The 20,679-nt window shown below is 38.8% G+C and overlaps 1 protein-coding gene across 2 annotated transcripts in view; it reads left to right on the top strand.

Moving 5' to 3' along the window:
- Window positions 1–349: 349 nt before the first annotated feature.
- Window positions 350–20,679, top strand: part of DAB1 (DAB adaptor protein 1) — a gene marked incomplete at both ends in the record, with an annotated part of 184,670 nt that continues 164,340 nt past the window's right edge. For both annotated transcript variants that reach the window (XM_083360534.1, XM_083360533.1), the window contains one exon: window positions 350–416. In XM_083360534.1, coding sequence (XP_083216660.1) covers window positions 350–416 — 67 coding nt within the window. The remainder of the gene's footprint in view (window positions 417–20,679) is intronic.

Raw genomic sequence — 20,679 nt, 5'->3', positions numbered from 1 at the left:
CAAGGTTATTCATAGTATTCATTTGTTACCTGCTGTATATATCCCACTGAAATTAATATAACTCTCATAAATGTGAGAAAGAGAAAATAAAAGTTATTTCTTAACACACACGGGAGTTAACATACATTTCATAGGAAGCTTCAACTGAACCTTAATATGTCTTAGAAAACCTTATTCTTAAGATGGCTTAATTGTGTTGTTTTTTTATTGTAGCACTTCAAAAGGGTGAATGAAATGAGCTCTTTCGATTCTAGTATTTGAAAAGCTAAGTAATTCTCTGGAAGAATTGTTCTAAATGAGCCTGGCCAAGATACTGGATCTGTGTGAAGAGGACTAAGGATACAATAGGATGTCAACTGAGACAGAACTTCAAGTGGCTGTTAAAACCAGCACAAAGAAAGAGTCTAAAAAGAAAGGTAGGAATTTCTTGTACTTTACAGCTTAGTTAAGGATGGTTCTTTTTATTCTTATAGGATCTTGTATTATTATTTTATTAGAAACTAACTGACCAGGTGGGTACACCAATTCTGTCTCTCCGTTACACCTGAATGCATTGATGGAATTAAGTAATATGCAGATTTATACATTCCTATATAAATGGGGTTTGTTCTGTATTTTTCTATAAGCATTTATAGGGGAAAAAGAGATTTCTAGAAGCTCCTCGTATATTTTCTCAAATTACTTTAAATGTACCTTTTTATTGATTGATTTAGATATAATTTTTGCTCTGTTTATTGATTCGTTTTCTCTTTTGACTTTATCAACCAATCTAGATTTTGGTGGATATTGTAGCTAATCATATTTCAAAATTTTTGTATACTGTGGTGTCTTCATATTGAGGATAGTGCTTTCTGCCCTTCATATGAATTAGCGCACCTGATCCTCTATTTCTACCCTCTGCTGTACATGTTTATGTCTTATCTATTCATGCAATCTATGAAGTTGTATTTATTGATAGTAGAAACTATACTAAATATTTTTGGCCTATTACACATAAGTATATATTGAGGGGTATCCTTAATACATTTATGTGCATATATTTTTTAGTTTTAAAATATTCAAAATCTCTTCATTTATAATCCAGGTAGTGGACCTCTCTATTACATGATATATTTTCTAGAGATTTATATGGCCCATATCCTGAAAAAGGTTAAAACTTTTCCCCTACAGTGGTTGATGGATTGCTTATGGGATCTTTGTTTTAATGGTATTGGTATTCTTTTTCTAGATACTGTAATTGTTCTGTAGGATCTCAGCATTGCTCTTATTTTTAATCGTCTGACATCATTTGCTGCCCAGAAAGGAGATTAGCAGTTTAGGTATATATCCATAATGTAATGTAAACATAACGAGGAGCAAAATAGGCAGTGCTGTGATCTTTTTTTCTGTATGGATTCTCACACAGTTAGCAAGTGAAATGAGAATTACCATATTCCCCTGCAGAAGACCCCTCTTGAGGATGAAACAAAATTATAAAAACCCACTAGCTTATAATAAACAAGTTCAGTAAAATTCAGGAGTCGTCCTTATCAGTCAAGACTGACTTCAGAATGGGTTTTTTTGGGCTACATTTATAAAAAAATGACTGCCATTGTTTTCCTTGTTTCTCATTCTCTTGTTGTCAGCTGTTCTTGAGAGTGAATTTCCTGACTCTTCTATTTCTTGGGCTAAAACATTCTTTGGACTGTATCTTGTGCTTGCCAACAACGGACTCTGTTTTTCTGTTACTGATTAATGAAGCAAATTTATCACATAATCTATGTGGTGCATTAAAGGAATACTTTGCAATGGTTTTGAAGTCCATGGTACAATCTTCCTTGTTCTTGCCTATCTCCAAACGCCAAAGACAATGGAAATTACCATGATCCAATTTGTGCTTTTCTACCTGTCTTATACAATAGACGTGCCTTGTCTGCTGTGTTGGCAAAAATTCCTTTCTGTCAGTTTATGCTAAAATGAACATTTAAAAGAAATGCTAGTGTCCTTCTTTCATTCTTGTTGCTCTGAAGGGAAACCCTTGTAACTTATGCAGGAGATAATATTTAAGGGGAAAAAAGATATCTTTAAGGTTGACAATTTGATCCTATTCCTTTCCTATTACTTAAAAGGGCATGAAAGAGACTTTAGAGCTGGATACTTTCCCTAATATTATTTAGTATAGGTGCATGTAGCTAGTGCTGGGGTGGGGGTGGGGGTTGGTGGGAAAGATGAAGGAAAGGAGAAATAAATGTATACTTAATGATATAAGAGTGGGATATTGAGTCTTTACAGATGCAAGAAAACATCCTAATTCACTGATGATGTTATATAGTTGGGTAATGAAACATCTGCAGGCGAACAAACAAGCAAGATCAGAGAGCACCAAGGACTCTACAGTGCAAGGAAACAGTTAAACCTTACTTGAACCCAAGACCCTGGAGGTGAAGTAAGATAAGGTTCTCACAAAGCTGAATGCAAACCATTACAAGTTATATTCAGCAGTAGCAGAGTAGGAAAACACTATAGCTTTGCTTTGATTTCAGATTTACAGCAACTGAAACCCAGTTTATCTACCCAAACAGAAGACCATCATATAATTAGTTCTGGATTTGGCTTCAGAGAGATTAAACATCCTCTTAGGGAAGTACTCTGAGTAAATCATGCTTATTTTGTCCTTTTTCTGCTGTATTGGAACTCTGTGAACTATACTTGGACAATGCTGAGAAGTTGACACTTTACTCCATAGTCCTGTGCTCTTCAGGGACTGAAAAAGAAGTAAGTGCCTAAAAGCAGCTTCTCAATGTAAAGAAGAAAAAAAAGGGAGCTGCGTAGTTCCCATTCTTCTTCCTACGTCTTGCTGCAGACTGTGGCTTAGTCAATAAATTATGCTTAAACAGCCTATTTGTGATTGATGTTGAATCACTTAGTGGAATTTGTGTTTAATGCCTTTCTGTAAGGCAGGATACCTAGAATTACCAAGCAGAGATCACCGGGCAATGACTTGCTTAGCAAACTGATGCATATTCTTGTGGGTTATGATGTATGGAGAGGTACTTTAAAAATTAAGAATTTTAAGAATTCCTCCTGAGTCATTAGTGTTAGCTCACAGCCTGCAGAATGCTTAGGAAATTGGGAAAAAATCATACATTGCCTACTCCTGATGTCAACATAAGGAATTGAAAAAACTTCAGCCATTGTTATATTCCTGGGCACAAGTCTGTTTCTTAGTATTTCGCAATAATTGGTTAATTGTAATTGTTAGGATATGTGTTTTAAACCATTAATATAATAACTGTTATGGAATTGTTCACTGGAGCCTCTAGAATGTAAATAGCATTATTTATTGAAGTCAGAATGAAACAAATAAGCCTTTGGTTTGAAAGCCAGTGTATGTTTTAGTGTATTAAGCAATCTATTTTCAGCTTGACTTCTCACCTCAGTAGGAGCTCAGCTTTATAATCATGGCACAAATACCATTTTTTATGAGATACCTTCTCATGATACAGTTTCTCACTTTATAAAGTTGTCCTTGTTTGTTCTGTAAGATTTTTCTGTAAGAAAAACCCTCAGTTTCTTGGAAATGACCTAGCCTATGTGATGGTCAGTGTCAGGAAACTGCCCATTCCCTGTGGACATGCCCAACTCTCCATCCCATGTCTGGGCACTCTTGTTTTGCCATTTTGTCTTGGGCAGTAGGAGAGACAAGATAGCTGGATTTGTAGTTATGTTTTGTTTGTTTTTGTTTTGACAAAGGAATATTGATCCCTTAGGACTGAGGGGGTCTTTGATGCTCTTTGAGGTTGGTTGTTTTCTTGCAGACGTTTTATTGCCCAACTAGGTAACATACCCAATGCCAGAAGGGAGTAGGGTCAGAGAGCAAACCCTACTGCCTTTTAGCACTTATTTTACCTGATTGGGTAATCACGTGAAGTATTAATACCACTTTACAATGCCTTGGTAAGGCCCCACTTGGAATACTGCATCTGGTTTTGGTCACTATGATGTAAAAAAGATGTAGAGACTCTAGAAAGAGTGCAGAGAAGAGCAACAAAGATTATTAGAGGACTGGAAGCTAAAACATATAAAGAACAGTTCCTGGATTTGGGTATGTGTAGTTTAATGAAGACAAGGACGAGGGGGGACATGATAGCAGTGTTCCAATATCTCAGGGGCTGCCACTAAGAAGAGGGAGTCAAGCTATTCTCCAAAGGGCCTGAAGGCAGGACAAGAAGCAACAGATGGAAACTAATCAAGGAGAGAAGCTAATCAAGGGGAAACTTCCTGACAGTTAGAACAATTAACCAGTGGAACAACCTGCCTCCAAAAGCGGTGAATGCTCCAACACTGGAAGTTTTTAAGAAGAGACTGAACAGCCATTTGTCTGAAATAGCATAGGGTTTTCTTTCTGAGCAGGGGGTTGGACTAGATCAGGGTTTTCCCAATCTTTTCACCCATTGTACCACTTTTAGGATATGGCAACATCCGAGTACCACCAGTCACCTAGCAAGGTGTCAAAAACTTGATGACCAAAAAAAAGGAAAAAAGTGATGAAGTACAGGTAGTCCTCGACATACAACAGTTCACTTAGGGACTGTTCAAAGTTACAATGGCACTGAAAATAGTTCCCCTCAAGCCACAACCAAGCAAGACACCCGGCGGCGCTCGTTCTCCTGTCCGAGGTTTTCATTGTTGTGAGCATTTCTGTTGAGGATTGGCAGCGGGGCTGGGTCGGAGGGTGTTTGGTTTTTATTCCCCCCATCTGCTGGGTGGTTGCAGCAGGCTTTGGTCACTTCACATGACCCTGGGACACTGTGACCATCATAAATATGAATCAGTTGCCAAGCATCTGAATGTAAATCACAAGACCCTGGAGATGCTGCAACATTCCAGCTGATCGGCACTTCTTCTGGGCTCAGCAGAAGCGCCAGGATCGGCACCGAGCTCCAGCTGGAGCCTGGCGCTGATCCTGGTGCTTCCGCTAAGCCCTGACAGCCCTGCAGCTCTCTCGCTGAGGCTTGTGAGGTACTGACACTGGTTCATCTCATTCCCCTCCCCCACTACCACTTTTCTAGGATGGTCGCGTACCACCTGCCAGGTGCCAATGTACCACAGGTGGTACCCATACCACTGGTTGAAAATCCCTGAACTAGATGACCTCCAAGGTGCCTTCCAACTTTGTTGTTGTTGTTGTTATTATTATTATTATTATTATTAGTAGTAGTAGTAGTAGTAGTAGTAGTAGTAGTAGTAGTAGTAGTATTCAAGAAAACAACCAAGTTCAGAGAACACCAAGGATCCCACAGTTAAAACCTGAGCTACAGATAGTCTATTCTATTGATCTCCTAAGAGACCAATGTTTTAAAATCATTATTTTTAACAATAAAATACATATCTTCTGTCTTCTGTCTTCCTGCTGACTGTTGTCCCTGTAATCATTATAGATTGGACTGTAAGAGATACTTGGACACTTGGCTTGTGCAGAATAGTCCTTAAAGAAGGATATCTGTTTACTTATTGGTTGTAGCATTTTTAAAGATATATGAAAGATGTCTGACATCAATAATTAAAAGCAAGTGGAAGTAATTCTAATTCTTAAATATATTAGTTCACATTCTTTCCTAGCCTCAAATGGTTATTTTTCATAGCAAAGAAGTGAGGACAAAGTGATTTGAAGGAACTCTCTCAGGGATTTAGTTACATTTATTTTGGCCATTTCCCCATAAAATGGGTATCCTATTTCAGGAGTGTGACAATTTTTTTTAATAAATCTGACTCATGAGTTGTCTACTTAGTTTTGTTGCTGTAAAGGAGAATAAATCAGGTTATTAATAACCTTGAGAAAGGAAATTGTATGGTTTTATTAGTCATACTTATTAAAAATGTGTAATCCCTAATGGGGATTATAATAGTAAGCGAAGGCTCATTGATTTAAATATTTATAGATTGAGGTACTAAAGATTTATTTCTTCCACTTGAAATGTACACTGGCATTCCGATTATTTCTTGAGATGTTAACTTCATCAGCTGATAATTTAAAGTAAATCTGCTCCTTGCCCTTTCTAATTCATAGCCTGCTTCTCAAGAGAGTCATTTTTGCTCTGTTGGTGAAGGAACAGTTCATTCATAGGCAGACACAGCTTGCCTTTCATTCTACGGACATATGTTAAAATGTTCAGTGAAGAAGATGAGAATCGGTGTAAATATCTGTTTACCCAACTGAAAGAAATACTTTGCTCTGGAATGTAGGAGTCACTTGTAAATGTTTGGTCTTCTGTCATTAGGGCCATCTCTAATGACTCCTTTGAGTATCAGAATAACAGAGTTGGAAGGGACATTGAAGGTCTTCCAGTCCAATCCCTTGCTCAAGCAGGAAACTCTATACCAGGGGTGTCAAACTCAATTTCATTGAGGGCCGCATCAGCATTGCGGTTGCCCTCAAGGGGCCGGGTGGGTGTGGCCTGGATGGGCGTGGCCTACTGGGTGGGTGTGGCTAGAGTGTGTATGGCCTACTGGGTGGGCGTGGCCAGCTCTACATCATTGGCATCAAGGGTGCCTATGGGGGCCCGGGCAGGAGTGGGACAGATCTGGGGGTCTCTGGCAGAAGGAGGGTCTCTGGGCCAGGGCCAAGGCAGTGGGGGCCGTTCCCTCACTGTTTCCAGGATGGCTTCGCGGGCCGCATGAAACCACTTCACGGGCCGGATCCGGCCCCCGGGCCTTGTGTTTGACATGTCTGCTCTATACCATTGCAGACAAATGGTTGTTCATTTTTTTCTTAAAAACTTTCAGTGTTGGAGTATCCATAACTTCTGGAGGCAAAATGTTCCACTGATTAATTGTTCTGTCAATAAATTTGTCCTTAGTTTTAGGTTGGTTCTTTTTTATTAGTTTCCATCATTGTTTCTTCTAGTGCCTTTAGTGCTTTGGAGAATAAATTAATCCCCTCTTCTTTGAGGCACTCCCTTAGATATTGGAACACTGCTATCATATCACCCCTAGTCCTCCTTTTCATTAAACTAGACATACCCAATTCCTACAGCCATTATTCATATGTTTTATCCTTTAGTCCCCTAATCATCTTTGTTGCTCTTCTCTGTGCTCTTTCTAGAGTCTCAACATCTTTTTTATATTGTGCCGTCCAAACTGGATGCAGTATTCCAAGTGTGGTCTTACCAAGGCTTTATAAAGTGGTATTAACACGTCATATGATCTTGATTCTATCCTTCTGTTAATGCAGCCTAGGACTGTTTTGGCTTTTTTATCTCCTCATCTAAATCATTGATAAAGATATTGAAGAGAACTGAGCTTAAGACAGAGCCTTGGGGTCCATCACGGCACAGTTCCCTCCATGTAGATGCAATTCCTTTAAGGATTACTTGTTGTGTGTGGTTGGTTTGCCAGTTACAAATCCATCTGAGCCTTGGTGGAGCAGTGGGCTAATGCCTCCTTAAGTAACACCAGCTGCCTGCAATTAGTGCAGGTTCGCCTCCCACCAGGCTCAAGGTTGACTCAGCCTTCCATCCTTCCGAGGTAGGTAAAATGAGGACCCAGATTGTTGGGGGCAATTAAGATGACTTTGTAATAATGCCGCTTGGGATGTGTGTGAAAGCCCTAATAAGCAGGCATATACATAGAATGAAGGCTACTGCTAAGCTTGTAAGCCGCCCTGAGTCTTCGGAGAAGGGCGGGATATAAATGTAATAAAAATAAATAAATAAATAAATAAATAAATAATGCTGTCTAATCCACATTTTTATATCTTTTCAAGTAGTAGGTTGTGGTCTACTTTATCTAATGTCTTACTGAAGTACAAGTAAATTATACCCACTGCATTTCACTTGTCCACTAATTTTGTCACTTTGTCAAAGAGTGCAATAAGATTTGTCTGGCATGATCTGTTTTTGAAAAACCCATGTTGGCTTCTGGTTATAACTTTGTTTGTCTCTCTAGGTGTTTGCAGATTCGTTTCTTGATTATTTTTCCAGAATCTTTCCAGGTCTTGATGTCAGGCTTATTGGTTTATAGTTTCCTGGATCCATTCCCCCCCCCCCCCTTTTGGAGATGGGAACTACATCAGCCCCTTTCCAGGCCTGTGGTAGTTCCTGGATAGGGTGAAGAAGAATGTTTCACATTGTCTATAAGAGTTCTACTCTTGAATTATTAATTGCAATGAGAGTTATAAACTGCAGCATTTCATGATTCAGAATAAAGACGAATTTGTTAAACAAAGAGACATTGTAGTTTCTTTCAGATTCACAACTGAAAAAAAGCGTGTGAAAAAGCTGTGAATTGGATGCTTTCCCTTCACTACCCCTTTCTCCTAGTTCTAAATCAGGGGTCCCCAACCCTGGTCCGTGGACCAGCACCAGTCTGCAGTACGCCAGAAACCAGGCCGTGCAAACAAGCAAAGCCCCATCCACGGGATGCAGGCAGCATGTGAAACCAGTCCCCCTCTGATCTGTGGAAAAACCTCTTTCCACGGAATTGGTCCCTTGTGGCTGAAAGGCTAACTTCCTGAAGTTTTTACTCAGGAGGAAAGGAACAGGCATTTCCTGAATTTCCCAATGTAATGAGAGCCAGTTTGGTGTAGTGGTGAGGGTGGTGGCCTAGAATCCAGGAGACTGTGAGTTCTAGGCCTCTCTTAGTCATGAAGACCAGCTTGGTGACTTGGGCCAGTTATTTTGTGTCAGCCCATCCTGCTTCACAGGGTTGTCGATATGCGCAAAAATAGGAGACAGGAGTAATAGGTATGTTCACCAACTTCAATGTTTGTGTGTGTGTGTGTGTGTGTGTGCATTTGAGTGCATGTGTGTGTGTTTGTTTGTAGATTTGTGTGGGGGTGGGGCAGGATGATAATAATGTAGGGGAGGTAGTTTTCTCATTCAAGAATCTGTCTGTGGAATATATTTCCAGAACTGGAAGTTGAAATACCATATTCCACATGGCAGCGTTAACCTAAATCCTTCCAGATTGTCCTTAAACTATTAAATAATAAGATGCAGGAAGCATGAAGAGCAACGCTCTGGATTATGTGACCATAAGGCAGTGTATTATGGAGGGGGAGTTGTCACCATTCTGAGCTGCCTCACATCTGTTTTACTATAGAAGTGCTTCTGGAATGCTTTCACTGATTTTCTCTTTTTGCTCAGTTGAATTTGATTCTCCACCCATTTCTTAAACTCATGGTTTCTTTTGCTGACTTCTTCCCCTGCACCAAATTTTATTTATTGTCTGTTTTTGGGGGGAGATTATTATTCTGATGGTGGACATACATACATACAAATAGGTAATGTCCCACAACCTTTTAATGATTCCTAAAAACAGAAAACTAAAGGAATAGACAGTTGCCATAATGTATGATGTTAAGTTAGATCCAAGCTGAGGATATGAAACTTCGTGATACTGTGGTCATTAAAAAAACATACATGTTGTAATGTATTTCTTTTTAAATGACCACAGTAAAAATAATTCTAGTAAAATTAACAATTTTATTGGTAACGGAATAAGGAAAAAAGGAATTACTATATTTTAACTGTAAACGCTAAATCCATTTAACTTTTTTAAAAAACTTCCATTTGATGTACCCCTCTCAAAACCACTCCACTGTAATTGGAAAGGTGAGTTTGCTTACATTTCACTATGAAGACAGACACTCTCATTTACTAAAGTTGGTAACTAAAATAAAAGAAAAAGATATCTTAAATCAGCCTGTCTTAAATGACTCTTAACAGGATGCAGCTCCCGAATATGGGCAGTGGTTTCTGATATTTCATTCTCCCAACCCTAGTGTTCTGAAATACCGATCCCAGCCCATCATCTTTCCCTTCTGTGCTTTGTAGTTGTAAATCTCTCTCCCTGCCTTGTCACTTCAGAGGGGCAGGCTTCCATGAAGAATTATTCCTTCTAGTCATGATTATGCCTTTGTTGAAAGTCAAATCTGAAAGGTTAAAAACAAAAAGGAAACATATAGGACCCCGGAACTACCATACGGCTTTGTATTGAATACTGGTAATCCCTGATTTACAATCATTTGTTTAGCAACCATCAGAAGTTACAATGGCACTGATAAAAGTAACCTAACATTTACCGGGCCTCACACTTGCAACCGTCACAGCATCTCCCTGGTCATATGATCAAAATTCGGATACTTGGTAACCAGCAAGTTGTGTTTGTGACAGTTGCAGCATGTAGAGTCATGTGACTGCCATTTGTGAACCTCACAGCTGGTTTCCGATAAGCTACTTCAATGGGGAAAGGCAGATTCACTCAAGAACTGTAATGATTTATTTAACCACAGCAAAAAAGGTTGTAAAATTGGGTGTGACTTACTTAACAACCACTTTGCTTAGCAATGTAAATTCTGGCCCCAGTTGTGGTCATATGTCCAGAAATTCCTGTATATTTTTACATAAACTGGTAGGCTTGTTCAAAAAAAAAACTCGTGAGGAAAGCCATCCGTCAGTCCTTCAGCACTCGTTTTGAGACCCCCTAGTGTAAGAGAAAAGTGTATGATACATGTGGCATTAATAGTTGCAATCCGCAATATGGGAAACACTGCACCAGAGACAGATAGGGAATAGACAGGCAGAATGTTTCTATGGCTGCTATTGCATAATCTATACCAGGGGTCCTCAACCTTGGCAATTTTAAAACTTGTGGACTTCAACTCCCAGAATTTTGCTGGCTGAGAAATTCTGGGAGTTGAAGTCCACAAGTCTTAAAATTGCCAAGGTTGGAGAGCCCTGATTTATACTTCCACCATCATTAATACTTATATTTTAAATTCCTTCCTCATTTAGAAGTCTGATGTCTTCTAACATGGGGCAAATAAGATCACTGTCAAGAACTGTCTTTTGTTTATGTGGGAGAGGCGTATTTAATACACGCTTTCCACAGTAACTTACATGGCTATTTCAATAATTGATAAATTCATGTGCTGCAGAATTTAATTGATCGAGTTCAAATACTTTGCAAAAATAAACCTCTTGTGTGAAAGGGTTACTGACAGCATTAATTAGAGATGTTCTGAGTCGTAGTGCAAGCTATGGAAATTTTTCCCATCTGAGTCACAATTGAAAAAGCCATTCATCTTCCTATTTTGTTGGGAAATGATTCTTTTCATTGGGCATATATTTTGACTTCATTTTCTCAGTGGAATGTAAGCGATAAGGTTAAAAAAAGGAAAAAGAAAACCATGATAAGCACAATTACAAAGTTAAAGAAACTCTACATACATATTGGCATGAAATTAGCTCTATTTGTAGTCATAAAAGAAGCAAATATTATTTATTTATTATCTTTGAAATTCAAAGCAAACAGGGCTATTGCAGATCATTGCCAATCATTTTTAAACCCTTTCAATTATTTCAAGAGGAATATGTGAATTTAAATTGGGAAATGGCAGTATATTCTATTAAAACATTTAATAGAATGATTTCAAAGTTTGGTTCAGTTGAATTAGCACTGCATTGAAGATAGTATATGTTTTGGATCATTCTAAATTGACATTATTTTTCTGTAAATATTTACAAAATATTATTAAATAAAATATTCATTATTTGCAAGATTTCTAAAACACATTTGGGGTATTCCATATTAAGTTGAAATACATGTCTAATGATAGTAGGATGAAGATTAATTCAACAAAAGTTATTTTTAGTGTTTACAGAGCATCCTCGTTATATTGGAAGTGCAAAATTGGTAAGGGACACACAATATGGGCTTAATGGTCCATTTTGGTTTATTTTGGTAAATATTAATATAATATATTGAATATACTGTAAACCATATTATTGAATATGGAAAGCAGATTTTTTTTAGATTTATGGACTTGGATGACTGCTAGTATTTCTTAGATGTCATAACTATTTCATAAATATTATGATAAGATATCAAACAGCTCTGTAGTAAAACTTGATAACAGCAATGTCTAAATCTCACTGATCTTTATAGAATTTAAGCAATTTTTCTATGCACTTTATTGCAATCAATAAAAAAAATTAAAAAACCTGAAAACAGATATTTTTCCCTGTAAGACTAAACGTTACTGGAAGTTACGTCAGGATGCTTTTTGTTGACTACAGCTCGGCTTTCAACACCATTTTGCCGAGCATTCTCATCGAGAAGCTGACTGACTTGAAATTCTCCCCCGCCATCTGCGATTGGATTCAAGACTTTCTTAGAGATCAGTTACAAACAGTGAGGGTCGGGTCTGCTTTGTCCACCCCCCTGAAGCTTTGCACCGGCACGCCACAGGGCTGTGTGCTTAGCCCCTACCTGTACTCTTTATACACTTATGATTGTGTATCATCTGACCCATCCACTGCAATAATCAAGTTCGCAGATGATACAACTGTGGTTGGTCTTATTACAGGTGGGGATGAGACAGCATATAGGGCGGAGGTACAAAAACTATCCATATGGTGTAGTAACAACAACTTGCACCTAAACATCGGCAAGACGAAAGAGATGGTGTTAGACTTCCAGAGAAAAAAGGAGGAACCTGCCCCACTTTACATTGGGGAGAACTGTGTAGAGAGAGTTTCCTCCTTTAAATTTCTGGGAGTCTACGTCTGTGAAGATCTGACCTGGAAAGTTAACACAACTCAGGTGGCTAGAAAGGCCCAACAGAGGCTTCACTTTCTTAGGGTCTTGCGGAAGAACAGGGTAGAACAACAGCTAATGATCCTCTTTTACCGGTCTACTATAGAGAGCGTCCTCTCGTATGGTATTGTGGTTTGGTATGCTGGTCTGACAGCTGCGGATAGGAAAGTATTACAGAGGGTAGTGAGCACAGCACAAGACATTGTGGGCTGTTCCCTGACACCACTGGATTGACATCGCCAGGGCTCGTTGCCTTGGAAGAGTGAGGAAGATTCTCAGGGATGACTCACACCCTGGACGGTATTTCTTTACTCTCCTACCATCTGGTAGGAGATATAGGAATATAGCCAGCCGTACCAACAGGCTGAAAAATAGCTTTTATCCGTGGGCTGTTAGGCTTTTAAATGGGACATAATCTTATGCAGAATTGACTTGGGAGGCCAGTGTGTGGTGTAGTTGGTTCACATAGTGTGGTGGGATGGAGGGTTTGTTGTCACTGTGTGTTGGGGGGAGAGAGCACGGGGGGGAGGCTCAGCAAATCTCAATGTACACATGTTGTATTTTGACAATAAAGGTTTATTTATTATGAAGTTTTAAAAACACTTTCTGTATGCTTACAACAATGTACACAGTAACACCATTCATTTCAGTTCCTAGCATAATTTTTTAGAGAAGTAATATGAAAAACTATTTTGAATCAGGACTATTAAAGTCCCTTTTGGCAAGAAACAATAAAAGGACAATTACAGTCAGTACTCTACTTACAAGGAGGTTACATTCCAAGAGGTTGTTCATAAGTCTCTTGTGTTTGCAACTTCAAGCAAGTGTACATGTGCTTTACTTTGCAAACTAACCTTCTCCCATGTTCCAGGACTTTCTTTGTTGGAATTGCAAGCGGGTTTGTTTGTATCTGCACAAGGTCATAATTCTAAAGTTCCTGAGTAATGCCTGTACTCTTTTTACGTATCCAAGCTGCAGGTGATAGATTATCACCGTTTTCTGTTGTAACTAAGAAAGAAAAATAATTCTGTTTAGTGATTCATTTTAAATAGAATCAGGTACATTAAGCTTCTTCTCTAAAGAAGGTACCCAGGCAAATCATGTGTATCTTGGAAGGCAGTGATGTTGGCAAACTAACAAAAGTACTGATCAAAGGTTGAAAGTGGACATTTATTATATTTTAAATCAGTTAGCTTATCATTTTTAAAATGCTACAAATACGTATTCCTGGAATCTGTGTTAGGCATTCAATTAGCTATTCAGTTCATGTCCATCTTACCCATTCATCATAACAGGAAAAGAATGTTCTAAGAAAGGAGTTAAAAATTAGTTTGAGCCATGTTTTTTAAAAAATATTGTTTTAATTTCCATAATGATACCTTAAATTATGTGCATTTTTTAAAATTAGACTCTTTGTAACACACACATGCATGTCCAACACATATGCAGGGTACCGCTGTAACAGAAATGTGTATTTTAAGAAGAGATATTTCTAATACACACACACACACACACACACACACACACACACATCTCCTTCAAAATATTCTAACTTGAAAAATGAGTTTTGTGTGCTCATCCATTGAATTTGAAAACACAAACAAAAAAGTGCCCAAAGTTGACAGCACTATAAATAGGCATGACAGCATCAACAATTGTTTAAAATCTGCTGGCTGTTTCAGCAAGCCCTGCCATCATAAATCACATTTCTACTGTTATAGCTGAGTGAGAAATGTTAGAATGAAGCATTGGAGATATTTGCATTTTCTGATAGGAAGTAGAATCACATTGTTACAAACAACCTCACCTACTTACTTCCTAGGTAATGCCCTTTTTGCCATTTTTATAAAGGTAGCCCTCAACTTACAGCCACAATCGAGCCCAACATTTCTGTTGCTAAGTGAGGTTTCTCCATTTTACTATCGTTCTTGTCATAGTTGTTAAGTGAATCGTTGTAGTTGTTAAGTTAGTAACATGGTTGTTAAGTGTATCTGCCTTCCCCATTTATTTTGCCTGTCAGAAGATTGAAAAAAAGGTGATCACATGACCCCAGGATACTGCAACCATTTCCCAAGCATCTGAATTTATATCATGTGACCATGGGAATGCTGCAACAGTTGTAAGCGCGAAAACTTTTCTCAGTGCCAATGTAATTTTTAACGGTCACTAAATGAGTGGTTATAAGTTGAGGCGTGTGTCAGCAACATGAATAGACTCTTCAGTTCCCCTGCTTCTTTTCCTTTTTAAAGACTTTAAAGAATCTAGAGCTTCCCAAATCATGTTAGTGAAATTCTGAATGCAGTTGTCATCTTTGCTTTGAAGGTTTTTTTTTCTTTTTAGAAATATTTAGCATATCTTTGAAATATTCTTCTATGCTCCATTCAGAGACCTCATCAGAGTACCTAAGGCCCTGGGGGCTAACAATGAAGGAAGAACCAGTGGAACTGTATATGATATATGTAATGTATTGGGATTTTACTTGTTTTCACTTGTCTTTTGAATGCTGCTTGAAGGTTGCTCAATTGAGGTGTCTGTTATGTATATAGGGGATGTTTCCGCAGTAGTGAGCCACTGAAACCACCAGGTGGCATGGTACCCTGTCCGGATTGGCAGGGTAGTCCTTGGCAGGAAATCCAGATAAGGGGATTGGTCCTAGGTATACCTGGCTAGGCATATAAGTGGGGCTAATAGCCCTTTGTCTCCAGTCATGGAGACAATAAAGGTCTATTATGCTGAGCCCTGTTGTCCAGAGTCGTCCATGCAGTCCAGAACCCACTACATCAGACATGTCAAACACAAAGCCCGGGGCCCGGATCCGGCCCGCGAAGTGTTTTCATGCGGCCCGCGAAGCCATCCTGGAAACAGTGAGGGAACGGCCCCCACTGCCTTGGCCCTGGCCCAGAGACCCTCCTCCTGCCAGAGACCCTCAGATCTGTCCCACTCCTGCCCAGGCCCCCATAGGCACCCTTGATGCGAACGATGTAGAGCTGGCCATGCCCACCCAGTAGGCCATATGCACTCTACCCACGCCCAACCAGTAGGCCACGCCCACCCAGGCCATACCCACCCGGCCCCCTGAGTGCAACTGCAATGCTGATGCGGCCCTCAATGAAATTGAGTTTGACACCCCTGCACTACATAATAGTGTCTCTGTAACGGTCGCTGACTAGCCAGACATGCAGTCTCCAAGAAGATCATTAGATGATTTGGGGCGGGAATGGGTTCCTTTAAACCTATTGGCTGCCGCCTAGTGGCCAACCATATAAGTAGCTGCGCAGAAGCCTCTGATTCAGTTCTGTTCCTGTTTCACTCAGTAAAGAAATGTTCCTGTTTGAAACCTCTCATCTTGCTTCCTGTCCCCAAAGAACTCACTACACAACAATATACCGTACATTAAAGCAGGGGTCCCAAAGGTGCTTTTTTCAGGAGGCAACTGGACTTTCTTGTGCTTCTTTTGAAGACATTTTGCTTCTCATCCAGAAGCTTCTTTTTCAGCTCTGACTGGATGGTGGGGAGGGGAAGGATTTACAGTATATTGCTTGCTGACAGATGGTTATTTGCATTCCTTTAGAGAGTTGTTGAAATCATTTTGGAGGTTTACTTGTGTCCTCAGGGTCATCTGAGTAGTGCAAATGTGTGTGGAGCCTTCTTGGCTGCAAGATGTTTTCTGCCCTTTGTCCCTTCACTATTGAAAACAGGCATGGGCTATTGGGGATGCTGTCTGAACCTCCAACTGAAGCACAAATGAGTCCTGTAGTCTGCAATATTTTCTGGAAATCCATTCATACTGTCTCACTATTTGAGCAGGGTCAACAACCCCCGGGCAGTGACCCATTCAGAACCGGGCTATGCAAGCTGCAGGCAAGTGGGCTCATGTGTGCAGCTTCACTTGTGCAAGCCACTGTTGTGTGCGCCTGCTGCTTGCACAAATGAACCATCCCCCCCCTCCCTCCCTCCCTCCCCACCACCACCACAGCTGCTGGTCCGCACAGCTGGAAAGGCTGGTGCTGCTAGGTTAAAGAGAAGTGTTTAAAAATGTAGTGGACACCCTAGTTGCTAGATTAGGTTCTTGAAGAAGCATCCCAAGATCTCTTCAGAAGATTTTACCATTGAGGGGTGGAGATCAATACCTGTTTCTTCCGTTATTGATCCAGACAAGTGCTTCCAGTATAATATAAAATACGACACTATGGACTTAGATTATAATTTTATAAAGAGAAGGAAAATAGCTCCATACCCTTAGACTAATTTTACAAAAAAGAGAATAATCCTAGCTCAGAAATGTTTTGTAGATTCATTCATAACTGGCTTCTGATAGTAACAGTATAAGCAAAGTAAATCTGGGGAGGATGAATCAGCAAAGCATGCCGAGGACACATTCTTCCTCTGATTTCCACGCTTTAATGCAAGAAAGGCCTCCACCTTTTCCCAAGCCATATTTGTACTTGAGTGGCATCCAGGGTATTGAGCCACCAAACATAAAAGAAGAGTAAGTTTGTATCCTCTCATGTCTTCCCTCTGTTTACTACAATCACAGCTATGGGAACAGTTGCTTTGCACAGCTTGTTAGTATAGGCAAAGCACAGCTCCTTCAGGTATTAAAGCAGCTGTGTTCTTTGGAATTGTTGCAGAACTGTTTTCAAGGCTGTCCTGGTTATCTGCATGTGACAGTACTACCCCTGACAACAAAAGGGGCTGCAGGTGTAAGTATGTGTGTAGACAGCTGGCCGTGCAAACCTTCCAAAAGACAGTCATTTCATGCTTTTTTTAAAAAAGCATTATTTGTGTCAATACACTTGGTGAAGCAACTCTTGAATGCCAATAAATAGCGATTTTTCCTACATGGGAACTTAGAGGTAGAAAAAAAATGTCCTGTAAATACTGTACATTTTAATCATATTTTTATATTATTTATTTCAATTCCTACAGCAATCTTGGTTTTACCACTTCCTTAGTAAAACTGTAATAGTATAAAGATAATGAAATAAAAATGTATCTGTATAGATGGGACATAATTCAGGTTTACAGTTCCGTCACCATTTACCACGTGACAGATTTTGTCTAATGCAGAATATCGGGGGGGGGGGTTCTAATAGTTCTGTGATATTTTAAATGGTTACTTTATATGTCATGATTTTCTAGCATGGACACAAATATGGGCAGGTTTGGGATGATCTGTGATAATTCAATTTAAAAATATCTCAAAACCTCCTTATTCTACAACAGCTTTAGGATCTGAATATCTTAATTTTGTTCTTTAGAAGTAGAAGGTAATCATTCTGTTCATTTAACCTTAGTCCCACAATGTTATCATCCTTTTCCTGCAAAATCTGGGTTTTAGGTTTTTGACTTAGTATACAGGTAGTCCTTGACCTACAACAGTCCACTTAGTGACCATTCGAAGTTACGGCACTGGAAAAGTTGACTTATGACCATTTTTCACACTTATGACCATTGCACCGTCCCACGGTCACATGATCTACGTTCATGGCAACTGACTCACATGTATGACAGTTGTAGTGTCCCAGCGTCATGCTATCCCCTTTTGCGCCCTACTGACAAGCAAAGCCAATGAGGAAACCAGACTCACTTAACAACTGTGTTACTAACTTAACAACTGCAGTGATTCACTTAACAAATGTGGCAAGAAAAGTGATAAAATGGGACAAAACTCACTTAACAAATTTTACACTTAGCAAAATAAATTTTGGGGTCAATTATGGTCATAAGCTGCAGACTAGTAGACTATTCTTCATAGTTTACTGTTCAGTTAACAACCAGACTACTATGGCTTACAAAGTGTGAATGAAAAAAATATTAATATTATCTGTTGGAAGTGTATAGTTAGAAAATTTAGTTGGTTTGCTCAATCTCTTATCTAAGTACTGCTAACTTGATATGCTAGATATAGTTATATTGTTTATAAACATGCAATATATATTTATATGAGCTAGAATGCGATAGACTTAATAGTTTATTGTTGTTAACATATGGTTGTTTATGATTGTTTTTACTTTTATACCTTGTATTTAGCTCTGGGAAGTCGGGAAGGGGGGAGGGGGGAAGGGCTGGGGGGAGGGTTAGGGAGGGTTAGGAAGGGCTGGGTGGAGGGAGGGGGGGAGGGATTGTTAAAGATAAAATGTATTGTAAAACTTTTCAATTAAAAAAAACATGCAATATATAAATTTTAGAAATTGCCACAATTACAGTGTGATCTGAAAATGTCAAGCAAGAATTATATAGATTGACCCATATCTTATTAGCGTTTCACTCAATGTTTGCTGCAATCGTTAATCAGAAATTAATGTATATGTATAGGAACTTCTCTCTTTTAGAAAATCAAAGGATTGTTTTGAAGACCATAGCTTTGCCTCACTTGTTGCCTTTCATTTTAGGGCTGCCCTCTGATACATGAAGATGACATTTTCTATTGTAGACTAATAAGATACAGAGACATTTAAGACATAGAACACATGGTTGGGATTTATTTCGATGCTGCAATAAAATTCATGTTTGCATACCATTTAAGAAGAGTCATTATAGGAATAAAAGAATTTACTAAACTTCTTATGGATGTAGAGGCAATCAGCACATTAACCTTTTAATAAATAGCTTTGGTGATCTTTTTGTGCGATATCGCATGACCTACATTTTGATAAATATAGTCCTGACACATTGCAACAACACTGAATTTACGTTTGTCACCATGGAGATAAACAGGAACAGTATTTCTGGCTGTAGCATTGAGTGCAGCCAAGGCTTACTTCTGACAAACAGAAACTAATATAATAAGAACGTAAAATAAGAGAGTTGAAAATGCATAAATAAGAACTAAAAATCTATTGGCTGCCCTCAGGATGAAACAGTAAAGAATATGAAGCAGAAGACTTAAGTTGAAAGGAGAAAAAACCTTTGTTGAATCATAGAATTCCCTTTTGCATTATTACATCTAAGTTAAGGAAATCAAGGAGAAAAGGTGATTCAATCGGATGATATACCATAGCATTCAGGACTAGACACCTTCACATTAACAATATTTTGTATGGAAAATTAACAGGATTAGGAGAAGGTTCTGATACTTTCTAACATACGATTCTAGTGATACTGTTAGCAGTATATGGCTTTTATGGAACTTCTCAAACTGTTTGGTTTGCAATTTGGCTTTGCAGCTACTAATATTAGACATATCATAGTGAACGAAATGTGCCTTGCTTGTTGAAGTTAAAGAAAGGATCAAAATCAGTTTCTGGGACATTGCCTTCTGTAACTGGGAGTTACACAGGAGTTGTTTGTTTCCTGCACCAACATTGTAAATTATGCCCAGAAAACTGTGCATAATTTAGTGCAAATCTGTCAACATGGGCACCATATGATCTTTCTAGTGTCTGTTGATGCACTTTGCGACATTGAAATCTCTGGATATTTTTCAAGGGCAGCTTCGCACAAAACATTTTGCAAAATCTTGAAGTGCAAATGAGGAATGAGCAAACTTTGCCAAACCTGGCTGGCTCAGGAATGGCTTCATCTGGCACACTGGATCTAATTGCCAGATGGTCAACCATGTTCCTCATCATGGCTGGCACTGGGCAATCTAACAACAGCTGAGGACTAAGGTGTCCTTCTCAGAATGTGGACTGTTTTCCTAGGGACAGGACTAGGCCCACTCAAAGCAGCAAATTCAAAACAGTCCTCTACAATTGTGTGTATAAAGTGGGGTCTGATGCTGTTGACATACAATTTTCAGCATTGCTGCATGGATTATAGATTGTAATTTTAGTTTAATTTGGACCAAATCATTTTGCCAATTTTTATATCAGATCAGCTTCTCAGATTAGCCTTAGGTTTTGGAAATGAACCATATTTGCTAATATTTTAACTTATCAATGCTTTGTGGCTATTTCTCAACATTGATTGGATACAAATACTTATTAAAGATGCACTGTGTTTTTCTAGAGTTTGTCTACAAACCGCAAGAGTGGGATTTTTTTAAAAAAAAGTTCAATACATATGAATAACATATACTTTACTATTATTATCTTCGCTGCTGTTTATACTTACTTATTTTGTAGATTTTTTGTTTTAAAATTGTTTTAGAATTTT

This window comes from Vipera ursinii (assembly GCF_947247035.1).
Source record: "Vipera ursinii genome assembly, chromosome: 3".
Taxonomy (NCBI): Eukaryota; Metazoa; Chordata; class Lepidosauria; order Squamata; family Viperidae; genus Vipera; species Vipera ursinii.
Note: the sequence above shows the minus strand (reverse complement) of the source record. Positions and strands in the feature narration are given on the sequence as shown.